Below are 20,857 nucleotides of genomic sequence, written 5' to 3'. Positions count from 1 at the left end.
GGTGATTGATGTCTGATTGGATAATTGAATTGTATGAATTGAGTACGTACACTCAATTGGTGTTCCTATTAATGCGATGTGTGTGTTAGAGCCTCTTCTTACTCATCACCCAGAAGACCATAGAGGAAAAAAAACAATCTAAAAAGATTGTTTTGTAGGTTGTAGACTCAATGGATAATAGTAAATTGTTTAGGAAAAGAAGTATGCATGCGGTCTATGTATGTTATGCTCCTGATTATTTTAAGTCTGATTAACCATTGTTGGTTTCCACATCACTGAATGAAAATGCTAGGCACTCCTGCATTTTGAGCTCCTGGCTCTTCTTTGGTTAACATAATGACATAATGACTCCATGTGTTGCAAAATCTGATGTGCAGTATGTCAGAGTTGCAAGCTTTGCGCATGTCTGTGTTTTTGTAGCTATGACTCTCTCACACGTGCACGCGCCCACATACGTGTTCGTAGAATTAACATCAACTGCATAGATTGTGTGCATAGATTTTTTTTGTACAGAAGAGGATGCAGATGAATCATTGTGGCGACCCCTAACGGGAAAAGCCGAATGTAGAAGAAAAAGAATGCATCCTTATGGTGGTGCATCTGGATGCCAAGCACTTCATCGGGTATAAAAACTGTTCCTACGTTAGAGAGGGACGCTAGATGTCACCAGAGAAGCGCTAAATCTATTAAAAAACAATCCCTGCTATAAAAAGGTCCCTGTTTGTACTTTAAGTGATTTGGTTTCGCACGCTACGACGCACGCATACCGTGATTTCCTCACGCACGGTTGTTTGAACATCTCCCAGTCCATTTTTTTCTAGTCGTTCAGATTTCCAAAAGTCCGCTCTGTGCATGTTCCAGTCCTTGTGCACGCGTCTGCGCAGTGTGTGGAGGAGGAACAGTGCGTAAAGTGCGAAGCGCGCAGTCGGACATGATGCTCGCGGAGCTCAGAAACGAGCCACCATGGTGAGGAAAAGACCAAGAGAGCGAGGATTTCTTTTCAGCGTGAAGCTTAAAAGATACACAGTGCATGGGAAATTCAAAGATTTTGTTGTACTGGTCTGAGAGAAATCCACTTAGGACCGCACCAGGAACAGTTTCCTTATGCTTATGGAGAATCTCAGTGATCTGGAATACATGATGAAGTTCAAGCCCAATCAGACGCGGACGTACGACGGCGAAGGCTTTAAAAAACGGGCTGCGTGTTTGTGCTTCAAGAACGACCGGGAAGACGAGGTAGGCTGTGTGTTCAGCACTGATTTGTGATTAATGACTGACTACCAGCCTTATCCAATCCCTTAACGTTAACATACACTCTGATATTTACTCTTATATACCCTGATACACTTATATATCCTGATACACGTGATCTACACCCGGGTAAATGAACATTTTATATTTACACTGTTCTATACCCTGTTATATCAGATATACATACAGATACATGAGATGTCTGAGAAGTCAGGTCCCAATACTAGTACCAAGAAGCTCTCTCTCTCTCTCTCTCTACTCTCTACTCTTTTATTTAATGTCAATATCATTTTCAACTATAAGTTAAAAGTAGATTAAGAATAAATTAATAAAGTGTAGTTTAACTATTGGTTCCTTACTTTTTGGAAACCATGTACGATTATAAATCCTGATATAAGCCGCAGAATACATGATAAATATCCCAGCATACACTCTGAGATACATTAAATAGCTAAAGACTTAAGGACATGTTCCCATCACACCCCATGTGGTGTTTGAACATCCCAATCTGGATGTAGTCCCTTATTTGTTGTTATAATAATGTCCACACTTCTCTGAAGGATTTCCACTAGATTTTGTAGTGTGGCTGTGAAGATTTGTGCTCATTCAGCCACAAAAGCTTTAGTTAAGTCAGGTATTGAAGTCAGGTGAGGAGGTCTGGGGTGCAGTCAGCATTAAGATTCATCCCGAAAGTGTTCAGCAAGGTTGAGGCCAGGGCTTTGTTCAGGCCACTCATCTTCTTTTACTTGAATCTTGCTTTGTGCACAAGAACACTGTCAAGCTGGTCAGATTTTGGCATAATTCCAGTGAATGGAAACTGTAACACTACAAAAAACAGAAGACATTCTATTAAGTTGTGTGCTTCCAACTTTCTGACAACATCATGTGGAAGAACCACAAATGACTGTGATGGTCAAGTGTTCACAAATCTGTATAGTGTACATCTTTTTCATGGTGTGTGTCAAGTATATCATATTACATAGCAAAGCTTTAAACCCATGTTATTTTTATAGAGGCATGTCAGGCAATAGTCAAGTGTTAGTGGCAGAATTATACAGTACTGGAATCCCATTCACTCCGATACATCTGTCCATGGACACTTTTGAATCCATATATAAAAAAGTGCACAGAGCCAATCTCGCTATCACACAGATTTTATAGACATTTTGCAGCGAAGGCCCTTGTTAACCTAAAATACACTATGCAAACACCCTCCATAGTGATTTATTGTATGGAAATACTGAAACTATACAAATAATATTCAAATGTGTGCAGGGATTTTCTGTCTATTTATTAGAGCCATGAAGATTTTTTTATTCCTCAGTGGCTAACCTTTAACAACAGAGTACAAATTTAACATCATTAATAGGTGTTTTTATGTCTGACCAGTGAAAAATATGAAATGAATTATGACTTCAGTGATGGATATTGTAGCTTTTGTAATGGTAGGCTTTGACCACTTACACTACTTTAAGTGCTATACAAATAAAATTGAATTAAACACAATAAACATAAAACAAGTGACCCTGATTTATACGCTGTAATGTAATAATCAAAGCGTTTAAACATAACGATTTGTGTGCATACTAAAAAGCGTACTTTATTACTGTTATTATTTTATGCATTAGTGTTTTGTTCATTGGGTTTTAGAGGACTTTCCCCTGTCTACCAGTAGACTAGTAATTGAAATTGACTTATTAGATATTATCAGTTAGTATAAACAAATGATTTATTTTATTGTCAGAAGTATAATATTACACTATCTGGACACTGCTGGTGAGTAATTCGATGAGAATTGGGAGACTACAGGTATCTCTTGTGGTTTGAGAGACAGTTTTTTTATATGGTTTTTCACCTTTTATCTGTTGTCTCCTTCATCTGTCTTGGATTACAGAGCACATTAAGCACTAATCATCATTTGAACAGCACAGTTTTAATTTCAAGTCCTTCCTTCTGAGTATTTGGCCGGCTTTTTCTCTCATGTGATCAAAGTCCCAGAAGGAGCACATTGAGTGTACTGTTCCACACAGTCTTTTTTCTTATCCTTCTTGGATTGTTAGACATTGCATTGCATTGCATTGCATTGCATAGCATTGTTAGACTTGGTGCAGCTTCCTACCAACTTAATTTCATGAATATCTCACAAGTTATAGAGTGGAACCTTAAAGATTGGAAGAACATCACCTGGTCTTTTTCCATCACTAATCCTGTGTCTACTGTAGTCTCGGATTCCTGTTCTCTACAGAAATGAGTGAAACCTGATGTTGTCTAATGTTGTTGAAGCCTATTCACCTTCTGTGTTGCGCGTTATGACATGCTTTTCTGTTCACTGAGTTTGTAAAGACTGGTAATTTGAGTTACTGTAGCGTTCTTGTGTGTTTGAACCAGTCTGGGATTCTCCTTTAACTTCTTTTCAGCAAGAGGTTTACACCCATAGAACTGTTGCTTGTTTTTGTTGCTTGTTTTTTGCACCATACATGTGAAATGTGCTGGAGATCCACAAGCACCAACAACCACCCAAATGTCAAAGTAACTGTGATCACATTTTTAATTTCTGATGCTTGATGTGAGCATTAACTGAAGCTCTTGTCCTTTTTTTAATTTAATTTTTTTTTGTTTTAATTACATGAACCAGTAGGTGTACAGGCATTCTTAATAAAGTAGATAGTGAATGCATATTGAATTGATCTCACATAGACATTGTCATTTAGGGGCTGCTGGAGAAAGTTAAAAAGGAAGCTGAATAACTTTGTAAGTGAGATTGCACTCTTCTCTTTCACTTCAGATTGCACTTCCTTTCACTTGAATGGGGAAGCAAACAAACCTACTCACTTGGCATGTGATCAGCAATACGACATGTGAGATTGCACATAAGCACAAAATAGAAGAAATATCTTAATGCTAACCTCGAGCAGGTACAGTGATCTGTAACTCATTGTTCATTTTAAAAAGGTTCATTTTAAAAAGTATAAACCCTGAAATTTGGTGACCGTATTCATAAATTCAGGCTGCTTGAATACTTGCGCAAGGCAAAGACATCAAAAATAATTTCACTGTTATAGCCTGAGTCTATTTTTTGCTTGAGACATGTTTGCATGTTCACTCTAAGACCTAATTCATCGTATTTCAGTGTCACTCAGCCTAAATTTGTTCTCCATGGGGACTGCTTTGGAATCAAATGAATGTCCTTGAGTGTGTTTAGTCTGCTCGGTGTTTAACTTCAAATTACATTCAAAACATGGATTCTTCAAGGTCAGATTTAAAATAACCACAAAGCTTGTTTTCATTTAATTTTAGAAACATCCCATAGTATTAGAACTTCAAAATTGTAATTTTGGATCTTGCACTGTTATAGCACAACCTACAAGATGGGGGAAAAAGGTCCTGTGCCTTATCCCAGAGATTTAGATTCATGGTATCCTTAGTCCATGACCTAGCAAACTGGAATGGATGTATTGATAGAGACTATAAAGCACTTTAGTACATCGCTCTCGAGAAGGGTGTCTGCCAAATGTTGTGAATCTAAATAGGAAACAGACAAAGGCAACGGCTGAAAAATGTAGTGTATATCTTTAGTATTTACATTTTGGCTGTGTGAAGCATAGTGCTCATTTTTAAGCATGAGACACAAAGCTATTACACACTGTTTGCTGAGACTTCAGCTAGGAAAGTTGTAAATTTTTTAAGTTAAACATTCTGATGTGTTTTCACTACAGAAATGAGCCTTGATTATTTAAATCTCGGGGCACTGTGAGAGTCCTGGAGCATGTTCAGCATAATGAAAGGACACAATCTTCTCCGTGTGATTGTGAGATGGTGGGGGCAACGAAGGAAAGCAAGTTACACCATGTGCCAAAGCACCAAGTGATCCATCAGCAGCAATTTATAGAACTGGAATGAAAGCACTTGCCGTCCCCTGACAGAATTCCTTTACCCGGTCTATTCACTTCTCTTCTCTCAGGAGGAAAGGCAAAAAAAGGCACACTGTGCATCTGACCTTCTGTCACATCTCCCATTTAACACTTTCTAAAACATACCTACTTTGTGCTTTCGTACTTAATCCATTGCATGTCACATCTATATCACAGCTATAGCACAGCGTGTGTGTCACACCATTCCTCGTGCCCATGCTTTAGACTAAATGTGCGAGAAGCACAGATTCACTACATTAGATTTTTTGAATTCGTTTCACTTAAAAGAAAACCTTTTTTTTTATTTGATGTAGAGAATAGATGGAGCATGAGGTAGCAGCCTTTACAGCTACATCAGAAGCATTTTCTCACTTCAGATTGTTGTATGAAGTCAGAATTAGCAAGATTTTTAAAATAATATTTTTCACATGCTTTCATTTATGTCATTATCCTAAATATTATCTCAAATATCAGTTTGAGATTATCATCCATTCATCCAAGAAACATTTTTATAATATTCATTTCAGTGTTGGTCAACTAGCTAACATTAGCTAATCTGACAGGAAAGAAACGTTTAGCATGTATTAATATACCCTGCCTCTAATCATCCAGTCAGCTAGCTAACAAACAGTCACATGCAGTCGTAATGTAATTAGTTAAGCTAAGACAAACTAAGAAAACATGTTACACCTACATTATTTGTACTTTGATGATAAACCAGTGAGTAGCTTAGCAGTAAACACTCCCAACACTGTGCAAGAAACCCTTGGATTTACCCAATTGGCTCAACTCAGTGTTTCTCTTTTTTCATCCTTGAAGGAACATAACCAGAGAGCAAGAACTGTTTGAAATATTATAATAGTTCACCAAATTAATATTATATGTAAAGTTATCCCATTAGCAGCTAGTTTTAAGCTAATTCTTTAGTTAACGAACTGACACTTCTTTTAGTTAACTTTTAACTCACTCACTCTCACTCATTTTCTACCGCTTATCCGAACTACCTCGGGTCACGGGGAGCCTGTGCCTATCTCAGGCGTCATCGGGCATCAAGGCAGGATACACCCTGGACGGAGTGCCAACCCATCACAGGACACACACACACTCTCATTCACTCACGCAATCACACACTATGGACAATTTTCCAGAGATGCCAATCAACCTACCATGCATGTCTTTGGACCGGGGGAGGAAACCGGAGTACCCGGAGGAAACCCCCGAGGCACGGGGAGAACATGCAAACTCCACACACACAAGGCGGAGGCAGGAATCGAACCCCCAACCCTGGAGGTGTGAGGCGAACGTGCTAACCACTAAGCCACCGTGACCCCCTTAACTTTTAACTGATATTTTTTATTCATACCTTTTTGTTTCTTATTAAAATTTGTAATTTTATGTTACAGGGTATTTATAGTAAAAACGTATGACATTATTGTGAGATTTATTAAGATTTCTGTGTAGACCTCAGATAAGAAACCACGCATGTATGCTTTGATCTATAATGCTGCAATCTGCTTGTCATTCTTGCTCAAATGATCTGTCTAGTCAGTGTTCCAGTATTAACAAGCCAAAAGGTCTGCTTATTGATTGATCTAAAGAAAGCGCTTGTGTATACAGTATAGCTAGATTAGCATGTTTACTTCTCATGCTGAGTGCAGCCATGTCGATTGACATAAACTGGGAACTCGTAAATGAGAAGACTAACCCAAGTTGACAAATTTTAAGTTGAGGATGTTTTTGTTGGTTTATTTCTGGTTGGACATTTGAATTCTTAGTAACAACCTCTAGTCCTCTAGATAAGTGATGTGTGTTGTTGAACGCAACACCTACCCCTATCTCCTCTCTCCATGATTTCTTTGAGGGCATTTAAAGTTGCATTAAACAAAATTTGTCAAAATGTTGTGAGATTTTGTTTACGTACCTGTCCTGGATCACTGTCACTAAATTTTAATCCAGTCCTTCATGGGAAAAGCACTGCAAGTGGTTATTCTGGTTTTACTGCATTTCTTCTCGTTAAAGTTTTTCCAGCACACAGAATGCTTTCTTAATCACAGGAAAATTACCTGGCTATGCTGTGAGCTTACTCATTGCAGCCATATATTTTCTTTCTGAACATGCTGAGATCAGACTGAGGGCTCATCCAAGCGCAAACCTGCAATCCAGCCCAGAACACAGTTTTCCAAAGGTGTTTCCACAGCCACATTATACTCTTATATAGAGGTTATGGCATAAACCTTTTTTTAATCATATATACTTTCCAGGTCTTGATATTCTTAATAGTGTTGCATCTTGAAATGAATTAATGAAGTCTTATCATGTTGCAAGCTAAAGGATGTATGAATGAGGAATAAACCATACATCATTTAGAGTATTAGAGTACATCATTTGGAGTATTGCTAAAAAAGTGTAAAGTTGGATGTTACCTCTGAACTAGTTCAGTATTTTTTGAATTGGCAGCTTCTCAAATAAATCAGTGATTTTGATAATGATGAAACACTGAAATTGAGAAAGTGACTGATCAAATGGTATGATGTCCATAGTGAACGTTTGTGACACCTCTGTTCACTCTTTACTGTTCATCTGCAGTGTACGTGCCTGTCGGCATGGTGCAGTTAATCTGTCTGTTCTCATGCAGAGAGACGAGTGCTGTTCCAATGGCTTTGTAAACCGAGTGTCTGTGTGGTTTTGTAGTTTGCTTTGACCTGTCATTTTGCAGCTCATTTACCCGGAGAAGACAGCCCTGCTTTCCAGCATTCAGCTCTGAACACATGCCAATACAGCATTTTATTGAAATGTCTGGTTAGAATGACATGAACACACAGGAAGTGGTTTTAAGAGAACAACTGAAGTTTACTTACTATTATGCAGGTGTGCAGCTTGCTTATGGGAGTCCATCAAACCAGTTCTTTGTAGTTAGGGATTACCTTTTGGGGTTTATTTTCAGACAATACTAATAATAAAATAACTAATAACAGAAATTCATTTAACTCCTTTTACATTTCCCTGGTTGACATAGTGGACATGTATAGTGTACACTTAATGTTATCTAGCAGTGATAGCTACATTATTTATCTTTAATCAAGTTAGTTTATAATTGAAAAGACAGGATTTGGTTTTACTCTGGAAACTCTTTGATGTGCAGCTATTAGTACAGCATTTAAAACTTACATTATATAGTAAAATAGTGGAATCAGTTGTTGCTTTCAGTGATATTTATGCTCATGTGTATGAGGAAAATAAGCATGGCATCACTGTATCCCTAGTTGCGTTTACTGCGATAAACCTAATTAGTGACCGCAATACAAGTTGAATCTAAATTCTCTCTCTCTCACTCATTTTCTACCGCTTATCCGAACTACCTCGGGTCACGGGGAGCCTGTGCCTATCTCAGGCGTCATCGGGCATCAAGGCAGGATACACCCTGGACGGAGTGCCAACCCATCGCAGGGCACACACACACTCTCATTCACTCACGCAATCACACACTACGGACAATTTTCCAGAGATGCCAATCAACCTACCATGCATGTCTTTGGACCGGGGAGGAAACCGGAGTACCCGGAGGAAACCCCCAAGGCACGGGGAGAACATGCAAACTCCACACACACAAGGCGGAGGTGGGAATCGAACCCCGACCCTGGAGGTGTGAGGCGAACGTGCTAACCACTAAGCCACCGTGCCCCCCTGAATCTAAATTCAATTTGAATAAATGATTTCACACACTGAAGTAAATATGTATAACATACATTCAGCACAAAGGAATTCTGAGTATGTGGATGGGTTGTGGCTTTAACTTCTCCTAAAGTCTGTAGTACTGGTGTCAGTCCAGCGATGTGTCTAGTGCGGATGTTTAGTTGAGTATGTCACACTCTGCTACATGCTGCTACAGCATTTATCCCCCTCAACCTCAAACCATAAACACTTTCTTCTTTTAAACGCTTGAGTTGTAATTGTATAACTTGTTCATGTATGAGGGACAGTAGCTCAGAAATGGGTATATGACAGCACATCTATCTGTTGTTCAATTATATGGATTTTTGTTGTTGTTGATGATGATTTATTATTCAAGGCTATTTGATGGATTTTAATGAGTTTTTCCCCCAGCTCTATACAGTATGCAGACACAAACACTATAGAGCTACATTTATAAAAGGAAATGGATAGATAGATAGATAGAATAGTGGAATGCAGAAGGTGGCTTCCTGTTTTCACAATACATGATTATATGTGACAAATTAGACATAACAGTAGCATGTCGGCTCATGCTATGGATTTCATCGCCGTTGCCTAAAGCCTGGTTGTGTCAAGTGATTTATCGGTTATAGAATTACCTTCTGTAATATGAAGTTGGAGTGCAAACGTGACATAGTGACATAATGTCTTCAACTGTGATGTATCAAGAGGAAATAATGACGATATACACTTATTGCTGATGTTTTGTATGTTATTGTACTCCTGGAAGTGACCACAAAACTTTAATGTGTTAATAGTCATAATTTCCTCTTAATACAACATCACAGTTGAAGACTTAAATCTGACTAAGAAGGAGCTATCAATTATTTATAACAGCTCTTTAACAGTAGCATGGTATTTAAGGAAGATTATAAATATTGAATTGTTGCTAGGGGGGCACGGTGGCTTAGTGGTTAGAACATTTGCCTCACACCTCCAGGGTTGGGGGTTCGATTCCCGCCTCCGCCTTGTGTGTGGAGTTTGCATGTTCTCCCCGTGCCTCGGGGGTTTCCTCCAGGTACTCCGGTTTCCTCCCCCAGTCCAAAGACATGCATGGTAGGTTGATTGGCATCTCTGGAAAATTGTCCGTAGTGTGTGATTGCGTGAGTGAATGAGAGTGTGCTTTGTGTGCCCTGCGATGGGTTGGCACTCCGTCCAGGGTGTATCCTGCCTTGATGCCCGATGACGCCTGAGATAAGCACAGGCTCCCCGTGACCCGAGGTAGTTCGGATAAGCGGTAGAAAATGAATTAATGAATGAATGAATGAATTGTTGCTAAAAGGGGAAGATTTGTGCAAAATTTTATTTAACTTTTTTTAGAAGGAGATTATGACAATTGTGTTGAAGTTTATCGGTTATATTGAAAGTTGCCTTTTTGGTCTTATTAACTGCCAGAGAGAAAGAAAAATATTCCAGGTTTAAGGATTGCTTTAGAAAGGCTTCATGATACGACATATGAGGTCACAGGGAATAGTGGTGTACAAAATAGTGACAGTCACATGATGTATAGCTCTCGTGTTTGTCAGTGAGAACTGGATTTTGGGATTAAGCATGCTTCCCATAATGTAAGTGTGAACTGATCTGCAATTCTGAGATTGAAAGTTATGTAATGTGCTCCTGGCATATTTAATGGTACTGTGAGTTAACACAAACAGACTGCTAATGCAATGATGTTTGGTAGCCAAACAGTTTGCAGTATTATTAGGAAATTTTTATGTTATACCAGTTCTGTCCAGTTCTGCAGGTTTTACGCCAGATGCCCTATCAGCTGCAACCCTCCCTTGTTATTCGGGTTTGGGACCAGCATCCAGAGTTAACTCTTTAGTGCCTGATATGTACAGCATAACCTATGTACATCAATTACTACTTTATTTATTGTTGATGCAGTATTGTTTATTGATTTGATTTGATTTGATCTAATGTACTGAGCTTAGGGTTGAAGAAACATTACTGATTTCTTAAGTAGTCCAAGTTTATGGGCTTTTTCTGTGTTTTTTCTTTGTTTTTTCCTTATTGGAGGTTGAAAACAACTTTGAGTTTCAATAAAATACAACGGAAGTTTGCTGCTTTTCTGACATTACTACCTCTCTCTCTCTCTTTCACTCATACTGTTTCTTTCTTTCTCTTCTTCCTCACCAAACCATGTTCATTTCACAGCCTAACTGGAAACAAGGTGTGGTGTTTTTTGTTCTAGAAGTGCATAAATAATAAAAAAAATTGGCCTCCAATCAATATATTTGGGCACAGCACCAAAGTATCCCTTGTATGTGGGAAACAGTGAATCACTGTATCCCAGACTGGCCACATTACACAGAGGGTTTTAGCTCCTTGTTAGAGTGTGGAAATGACTGGTAGGCCTAGTATAGAAAGACAAGAATAGAATACAGAAAGACGGTAATGAGGAAAGCTGAACTAATCCATTAAAGAGAGAGAGTAATGATTGTGCCATTAGATTATGGTGATTTATGAAATCATAGACTTCATTCTTTGAAATCTGTATCATTTTTAAATTTTATTTTTAACATCCATGTAATTTTCAGATTGGTGAATAATTTAAAGCCATTAAATGTTATTGTTTTTTGTTTGGTGTATTAAAGTACACTAATTGTAAATAAAAGCCTGTGTGCTAAACTCAACGGACAAAAAAATTAAGTACTGTAAGCCCAAAGTTTAGCGATAGTTAGTATTTGTCAGTATTTGTTTTTTTATCAGTATTTGTTTTCCGAAATGGCAAGATGGTGAGTCACTCTGACATCAATTCTTCCATGTTAATGAGCCATGACCCTGAATCTGTGTCTCTTGACAGTGTGACAAAAGACCAACCATGCAAATGTCTTCACCATGAAGCTGGGTGGCTCACAACAACCATTTTGTGCTTTGTGCAAATTTACTGAAAAGATGAGTGTAATTATGCACACAATTCAGATTTGATCGATACATGGGTGTTTCAATATGATAGATTTATAATTTTCTTAATTAATCTTTTATTAACCATATAAATAACCACACAAGTAAATGAACTATATAAAGTCTCTGTAAAGTCTCTCTCTCTCTCTCTCTCTCTCTCTCTCTCTCTCTCTCATGCCCTTTAATGATGATTGTTCTCATTTGATGTATGAATGCGCTCAGTTCACAAGTGCTATCAGTTGTCATCATGATAATGTGATAATTTGTTCATTAAGGTTGTGCTTGACTGCTTGCTGACTGTGTGTGTGTGTCTGTGTGTGTCTGTGTGTGTCTGTGTGTGTCTGTGTGTGTCTGTGTGTGTGTGTGTGTGTGTGTGTGTGTGTGTGTGTGTGCGATTAGGTACTTCTTGTGAGCAGCAGCCGGCACCCGGATCAGTGGATTGTTCCAGGAGGTGGGATGGAGCCAGAGGAAGAGCCCGGTGGCACTGCTGTGAGAGAGGTCTATGAAGAGGTGAGCTGTCAGTCCTTTTGAACTCAGCCATAAAAAAATATGATGGCTAGTTAATGTCCTGTATATTCATATACTCCAGTGACATGCTGCCAAAACCATTTTCCTTCCTCAGTCCAAATAGCATTTCAGATCCTGTCAGTATCACATTTCCTTGTTTATTGCTTTGTGTAAACGTGATAGGAATGTAGAAATCTAAACTAGCGCCAAGTATTTATTTTGGACTAAATTTGGATATTTTTATATTTCTAATAATATTCCACCTATATTGCTGACTTCATGTTGCATACTTGTTGGCAGCTTGGTTCTCCTAGTTTTCATAAGTGTGTCTTATGGTAACAGAACACTACAACACTCACTACAGCTACTTGGAACTAAGCATATGACATGGCAAGCTGCATTCATGAACTTTTGCCCACACTTTTAAAACTGCTAGAGAAGCTTTTAGGTTTGAATCTCAAACCCATACCATTGGTGCTTATTAATAAATGACTCACCAGTATTGGTGACATCCTTAACAGCCAATGACTGTCCCTTCACCTTGTAATTCTATATTATAAGTCTCTGTAGTTGTACTGTTAATTGCTTTGGAGTTTCTAATGAAAGGCTGTAGATGTTATGATTTTTAGTGTGTACAGAAAACCTGCCTCAAGGGGCCTTTTCCACCTGTTGACAACTTTGAGACATAGAGACAACATTTGGAGTCAGTGTCCAGTTACCGTAGTTCTCCTTATCTTGGAAGAAAACATTTCCTTAAACAAGTATGAGGGATTCACTTTCAGTGTCCAGTGACTGCCTCCATGTGAGTGTTGCAGGTTTAGCAGTATACTGTGAAAATGTATCAAGCCTCCGATATGTGAGTTGCTGCGCCATCATTTGTAGAGTAAAGTATTTCTGAGAATGGGTTTTCTGCCCTAACCTCTTAAACACGATGACTTAATGCATGTTTCATAAAGACAAGATACAGAGTCTGTAAATAACTAGAAGCAGGCCTCCTGAGTGTTGCATTCCATGTCAGTGTAGTTTCTCCATGACTTAAGGTTGCAAGCAAACATACAGCTTCCTCTTAAAGTATTGGAATGACAAGGTCCAGTCGTTAGTTTTTGCTATACACTGAGGAAATTTGGGTTTGAGATCAAATCCTGATCCTCATTTTCACATCCTGATATGATAAACAGGGTATTACAAAGCACATACAACATTTTTCAAGTGATCAAAAATATTAGAACTTGGCTGACCCATATTTCTTGTTCTTGTTTCTCAGGTTAGATTGCTTGTTGAAATAATAGCTCTGAATATCTACTCTTTGTTTAAGCCTTGGGTTTCATCTATGTAGACTACATTTGTCTATGGGAGAAAAGCATCCATTGCATAAGCATTAGACGGAGTCAACAAAGGCATTTGGATTATTTTTTTTGAGAAAGAAAGGAAACACTGGTGTACTAATAACCCCGAACTAGTTGGTGAGGTAATGCAACAGCATTTGATGACGAAAGAAAAACACAGATGAAGAAATACACAAACAACTGTCATTGACATCACCAGTAACCTCCATAGGGCAGGGATGAAGGTATCACAAACCACTGTTGGAAGAAGAGCAGGAGCTCATACCTCAATACACAAACCACTTATCTTTGCATTGCAAAAATATCTTGGAAACATCTTGTCATAATCTTGAGTAACGATAAATTTCTCTGATAGTTCTACTAGTGATAAATATTATGTTATATAAGTGCTACCCTGAGCAATACACCTAATCCTCTATGCTCCAGGGGTGCTGTATCATGACTGACCCTGCACACCCATGCTATGGTGCTCCTATTACAAGACCCGAAGAGATGAGTAATTACTTTCACAGGAATGCGGTACATATTTGACTATATAAAGAAATGACAAGTCAGTCCTGTCACTGAAAGCTTAGCAGTCATCCTTGATTAGACTGTTCAGTTCAGTTAATGTCAGACCAAACATCATGAGTCTGTATCCATCCCTTTTAACAATAATACATCCAACAGTGATGACATATACTTCAGGTTGCATCATCAGTTTGAAGCTTGTTACTTGTGTTTACTGTCATTTCACAGCAGTCAGAAGTCCAGTGGTTTAAACAAACAACATGGGTATATCTATATGTAAATAAATGGGACTTGATGGAATGCAAAAATACAAATAAAGTACAAAGTCCTTTTTTTTTTATTTATTTTTTAACTGGTTTATATTCCAGTTTCCCTAAAACAACTTTAAAGGTAAAGTTAACTGAAAGAGAGTGTTCAGTGTTCAGTATGTCAAACACGTTCTCAATATGTTGGATATGAACAACAATTCCTTGTTTTACTTATAAGATTAACCAACTACATGAATGACTTACCATGTTCGACTATGGTTATGCTAACCATATTAGCCTAACCATATCCATAGAGTTGAGTAATGTGTGTATAGTAAAAGGTTTGTTCCTGGAATTGCCTACATCTGTATTAGACATTACTACAGACTTGTACCTTCTATTCAGAACTTACACACGTGTTACACATGCAGGGATGAAGTTTACTTAAAACTGAGGTGGATTCTGAACTTGGACACTCCTGCATTTTTTTTCACGTGAAATCAACTTGCGAAAGCTATGGTATAAAGTCCAGCTCACTGGCTGACAGTTTGATGTAACCTCAATGTGTAACATAATAAATCATGCCTTTAGTTATATTTGTGCTCAAGAAATCTGAGAGATGGCATTTGAAGCTAATATTAAATGCATAAATATTACACTACTAATTATTATATGCTATTATACCCCATATAATATTCATTTATTGATTGATTGTCTCTGTAAATAATTTTTTTAGACATAATCTTAATCGAAGATATTGTTCATCTCAAAGAAGTTTTTTTTTTTTTTAATGAATAAATTTCTGAAATAATTTGTATAAAATGAACATTGACTTAAGTCTTAAGCACAGGATTAACTCAGTTCCATTTCCCCACATAAATATTAATGTAACTCCATATAATTACTCCATATATGACATGAATAATGTTAGTTTGATCATGCCTGAAGGCGTTTAACCCCATTTGTGTTAGACGCTCTTGAGAAATCCAGAAACGGCCTGTTGGCCTACATGATCTACAGAATTCCAGTGGTAATGCTGAGGCTCAAGGGCGCCAAAATCTCTGGAGCTGTGTCCGAGTTGGCATATGAGTTATGACATTTGTGCCTTTAGTAGTTTGTGTTTCTGGAACGTGATGTGCTCTTAAGAGCAAGAAGTCAGATGATAGTGTTTGAAAGTGCTGACTGAAAAACACCTCAGAAATTTGATCTGCTTCCAGCACTCCTCTTTGTGATCACTGTAGAGTGAAAGCTATTATTGCTCACACTGACTCTCTAGATGGAGGTCCAACAAGGTTGTCTAGAACATATTTATTGACCAGCAAATTAAAAGCATCTATAATGGAAACGGACGTGGAACAGAAGCTCACATTGAGTTTTCCAAGAGAAATTTTTATATGGTTATTGTTGCTTATGCAACAAAACATTCTATACTAAATATAATGTCTTGTCTTATGAGCAAGTGTGTCAAGCCATGAGTCTGACTGGTCCGAGTGCTCTAGTGGGAATGACAGACAGAGTAACCCAAGCTTGGTTTAGAGTATTTCACAGTATTCAAGGGAAGGCACACTGGTCTCATATGAACATGCTGGAATCTTGTCTGTGCTGTGGAAATATATATGGCTTAGGGCTCCTACGTCATAGAGCAGGGGCCCAACGTTTTAGCTGCACAGGTGAAGAAATGTGGCTCAGCTCCAGCAACTCTGTATGCTCATCCTCTCTTTAATAAACTGTGATCGGACACCTCTTATATGTCACAGCCAGAGCCATATATCTCCTTTATGTGTTTAATGCAGTGCACATTACACTGTAGGTCAAAACCTTTCCTATTGGATAAGACATGAGAGTGGACCAGTGATTTTTTTGGCTGTATGTAAGTAGCATAGTATTCATTTGTCTGGTTGATTTCATTTGTTATACGTAAATTCATCCTGACACATTTATTGTGGACAGTCAATAGACACATTGCACAACCTTCAGTGCTAGTTCGGAGTACAGATGTTTTTTTCCCCTCTTCCTGTGGGCATACCTCATTTATTTTTTCCTATCTATTTTTTCCACGACTTCACAGGCTGGCGTAAGGGGCACACTTGGCAGATTACTGGGGGTTTTTGAGGTAAGATGCTGAACAGTATTACATAAGATCAGATATTAATTTGAGCCCTACTAACATGCAGCTGGTTAAAATCACAAATGGAAGCTAATTGTTCTGATAATGTATGTTAATGATGTACAAAATATTGTTTCACACATTTGCTGGTGTATAAATGTTATTTCTGTAGCTTTTTATTATGGTAACGGACTTTTTTTTTTTTTACTTAGCAGAACCAAGACAGCAAACATCGAACGTATGTGTATGTGCTTACGGTTACAGAGACACTGGAGGACTGGGAGGACTCTGTTAACATTGGTGGGTTAACACACAACTGGAAACAAAGCAATTACCTTTTGTATGTTATCCCTGCTATGATCTTTTTTCAGATTTGTTTTTTTTCCATGTGCTAAAGCGATTTCATGTCACCCTGCCATCAGAGACCTTCTGCTTTAGTGTGTATCTGATTGAGTGCCAAACACAAGAGATTAAGTTTACAACATATTAGGTTTCTTGTTCCGTTTTGTCAGACTTGTAGTTGTCTGTTTTCTTATGTCATATGAATGTCAGGCACGTGATCAATTCAAATATTGCATTCATATCATATTTTAGTAGTCACATACGCAGTTGTACACAGTATGAAATGCGTTTTCGACTGCTGATGTCATAAAAATAATTTTAAAATAAAATACAATTATACTAAGGACAGAATTACAGTAAAAATAGAATTTAATTGTACAGGTAGGAAAGGGTAGGATGTATAGACAATATTAAATATAGTATATGAATACAGGTCTGATATGATATATGATGATATGTATGTAATATGTGTATTAGGTGCAGGTGTGTAGAATCGTGTGCAATTTTAGAGCATTTTGATCACCAAAGTTACTCGGTGAATAAAATACCCTGTCAGCTGTAGTGACCCGGCATGTCTGAGAGCGGCAGACTTTATGAGCGCTTGTGCTGAAATTATAAAGCCACGTATTTGGTTTTTGTGGCTGGAGTTTAGAGCTTAGTCTGGTCTGGTCTGATTTCTGGTCATGGCTTGACTGCATTGTTATACTCTGCGGGTAAACATGGTTTTTATACATGTTGTTTAAAACCTTATGTGACGTGTGTTTTAGTCCCAGCAAACTTGCTATTGGGGTGAAAGTATATAAATAACCGTTTGCCCACATACAGTGTAATTCAAACTTGTACTATTTGTAGATGGTGTGGAAAGAGAAAACCTGGTAATCCTTCATTCGCTGCAGCAGTATAAATAGCGTCAAGTTTGTTTGCCAGGAGGTGTGCCAGAGTTGTTTTCCAGTCAGCGTCACCACACTCCCCACTTTGCTCTCTCTCTTTTCTCTCTCTCCCTCTCCATGGCCCCTCTTGATCCATCTGCCTGGACGGATGGCTGCCAAATAGGGCATTATACCCCCAGTACACACAGGGACGCCTGCAGCATGCTTCACATGAGCTGCCTGGGTGGATGTTGGGGAGGGAGATTATAAAATAAATGTAAGAAATAAATTGAGTCATAAATACCCAGGAGCATTTACTCGTCATAAATCAAATGACAGTTTTAATGGCTGGATGTAGATTCTTGCAGATGAAGTGTTACATTCCATATTAGTCTAGGGGCGTATGTGGAAGCAACAACAAAATAATAAATAAGTAAGGTTTTAATAAAGAGCGCTAGTCCTAGCCCTGGCACGGCACCTAGAAGAAAGTACCGAGAAGATTTTTATTTACTCAGAAAACAAAGACTAAAAATTCATACTATTGATACCAATAATAATAATTACTTCAGAATCGGGCAGGGCAAAAATAACAAACACAAATCAATCTGATTGGGGGAGTAAGACATCTAACTAAACAAAAATAAATAAATAAAAATGAGCTCTATTCCTGGCTAAAAACAGGAGAAAACTGAGTTAAATAAAAATGACACCCCCCTCACTAATACCTCCAAACAAATAAGCGACTATTAGTGTAGCAAATCTGTTTGATTCTACAATAGCAACAAAAGAAACAAAGAATAGACAGGACCGATGAAGGTAACTGGTAACATTAGTAACTAGCACATTCAACAACTAGAATAGGAGTCGCTACACCAAGCTGGGCAGGACAAAAACAGTGCTCTGGAGAAAGCCGGTGGGGGGAAGTTGTTTTCTCAACCTCTGGCAATTTCTTCTTGGCTTTGTGCAGCTTCAGTCATGACTGGTTAGCCGACACAGCTGAGGACAAACAGCTACCTGTGAAAGAGGCTGAGAGGGAGGACTCAGAAAAGAAACAGAGGGAGAAAAAAAAAAAACACATGCAAAACAAACAACAAGAGAGAGCATAACTCTTCTGACACCAGATATAACAATAAAGATTACGTCAGGATTCATTCATTCATTATAAGGATACATTATCTGACTCTGCTGTACAGAACTGCCAGGACATCACCAGTTCTCTTTTAGAGAAAAAAAAGAAAAAAGACAACAGCTTTAACACTTCAGAGACGTTGTTACTTAGATACAGGTGTGCTGCATAATTATAAGCGCATAATAGATATATAAAACAAGTTTGTTTTTTTTTATTTAAAGAAGACTATTTAGTAGTAATACAGTTCAAGTGCTTATTGTGTAATTGTTATTATTATTATCAAAGTGCTAAAGTATAACAGCATTCTACAATGTGCCCAACAGGTCGCAAGAGAAAGTGGTTTAAGATCGACGAGGCGATCCGGGTGCTGCAGTGCCATAAGCCGGTCCATGCCGAGTACCTACGCAGACTCACACCTCGCTGTGGCTCCACTAATGGAAACACTCAGGAGCCAACAGGCCAAGGCGATAACACGCCTCTCCATCAGAACACCTCACATGACAGTCTGCCCCGATTCCACAGATAGAACTGCCAACAGGGGGCAGCTTTCAGCCACTCAAAAAGGACTGGAAAGGACTACAAGTTTGCATGCGGCATTTCTATTCTTAATAGTTTTTTTAACGTTGAGAAGCCAAAGGTTTAAAGATGAATGTGCCTTTGTGACTCACAAGTTTAGAACATAGTGCTAAAGAGCTTTTGTGCTATTTCTTTCCTACAGCCGAACAAAGATGCGATAGGCTTGAGCTTTGAATGAAGGCTATTGTGCAGATAGTAGACATTTGTAGCACCTTTTGATGGAATTTTAAATAACTGATAAATTTCATATATGTATTTTTAGTGTTATTTATTCATAGGTTGCAGTGATTTAAAGAAAGTTTGACATGAAGATTAAGCATCTTTAGCAATGGTTAAAATACTGTGCAATACCTGATGTAAAAATTCACAATGAAAACTCCCCCCAAAAGGATTCAATTTTGTTGTTTATTTTACTTAAATATGTCTAAAAGCACTACAGTAATTTGAAACAAATGAGCTGAGTGTCGGATAGAGTGTATTACTCAATGCCCTGTCTATGAGACATCAGCATGCTGTGGTGTGATTTTGACAGCTTTAGTTGTCATTTTTTTCATGACTAATGCAGTCTAACATAAACTAATTCTATTAAGCATTGCAAGTCTACTGTCTTGTACAGGAACATGAGGCCTTTTTTATCTTTGTAGTCTATTTCACTTTTTTTTTAAAAAATGTGCACTAAAGCCATGAACTTATTGGAACATTTAATATATTAATACAAGTATTAAGAACTAGTAGACAAAAGAGAAATTGCTCCTGTATTTCAGCCTCATAAATCATATCATACATAGATTTTTGCCACACTTCCATCTAAAACAATTAGCCATAACTAAGATCTATTAATAGATTGATGATGAAATTGTAAGCAGTGCATAATACAGTCTCATGCAATAATGTGGAGTGAACACACACACACACACACACAAAGATATAGGCAGCTGCAGGTTTCTAATTTCATCCTTAATGTCTTTAAGTGGATTTATGTTTTCTCTGAATTAGAGTACCACTAAATAAATACATTTTTATTAATTTATACAAGCAATAAGAAGCTGTGATATAACTGTTAAACTGAAAATGACCATCTAAGAAGCAGCTCGTCCTGTATTTTCATAGCTAGTCAGGAACAGCTGGATTTTTCCAGCAGGAAACTCCTGACCAGTAGGTGGCACTAGTGTGTTGGTTTGTACATTCTGTCTGTGTTGAGCTCTCACGAATGTCTTTGGTGTAACATAATGGATCATTAAACTATAATTAATGTACAAAGAGTCATCTTTTTGGGGTAAGTACAAAAATTGACGATAGGTATGTTTTTATGTTTTGGCTGTCAATCCTAACCTCAGTGACCACAGTGTTTCAGACCCACTCAGTACCTACACTGTCCCTCCCACATGGGTTGCCAGATAATCGCCAATCCTGAAACACAGA

General features: G+C 38.0%; 1 protein-coding gene across 2 annotated transcripts; it reads left to right on the top strand.

Moving 5' to 3' along the window:
• Positions 1 to 723: 723 nt before the first annotated feature.
• nudt4a (nudix (nucleoside diphosphate linked moiety X)-type motif 4a) lies at positions 724 to 19,826 on the top strand. 2 transcript variants are annotated; one of them, XM_060878061.1, is made up of 5 exons: positions 724 to 1,236; positions 12,201 to 12,311; positions 16,481 to 16,525; positions 16,732 to 16,819; positions 19,183 to 19,826. In XM_060878061.1, exons 1-5 carry the CDS (start codon positions 1,105 to 1,107, stop codon positions 19,383 to 19,385), a joined length of 579 nt encoding a protein of 192 aa, XP_060734044.1. In that variant the 5' UTR covers positions 724 to 1,104; the 3' UTR covers positions 19,386 to 19,826. The 2 variants fall into 2 exon arrangements, with proteins under 2 accessions (XP_060734044.1, XP_060734045.1); XM_060878062.1 differs by having other exon boundaries at positions 726 to 1,236; positions 16,735 to 16,819.
• The last annotated feature ends 1,031 nt before the right edge of the window (positions 19,827 to 20,857 follow it).

This window comes from Tachysurus vachellii, chromosome 9, assembly GCF_030014155.1.
Source record: "Tachysurus vachellii isolate PV-2020 chromosome 9, HZAU_Pvac_v1, whole genome shotgun sequence".
Lineage (NCBI taxonomy): Eukaryota > Metazoa > Chordata > Actinopteri > Siluriformes > Bagridae > Tachysurus > Tachysurus vachellii.
This window is presented reverse-complemented; position numbering and strand designations above follow the sequence as displayed.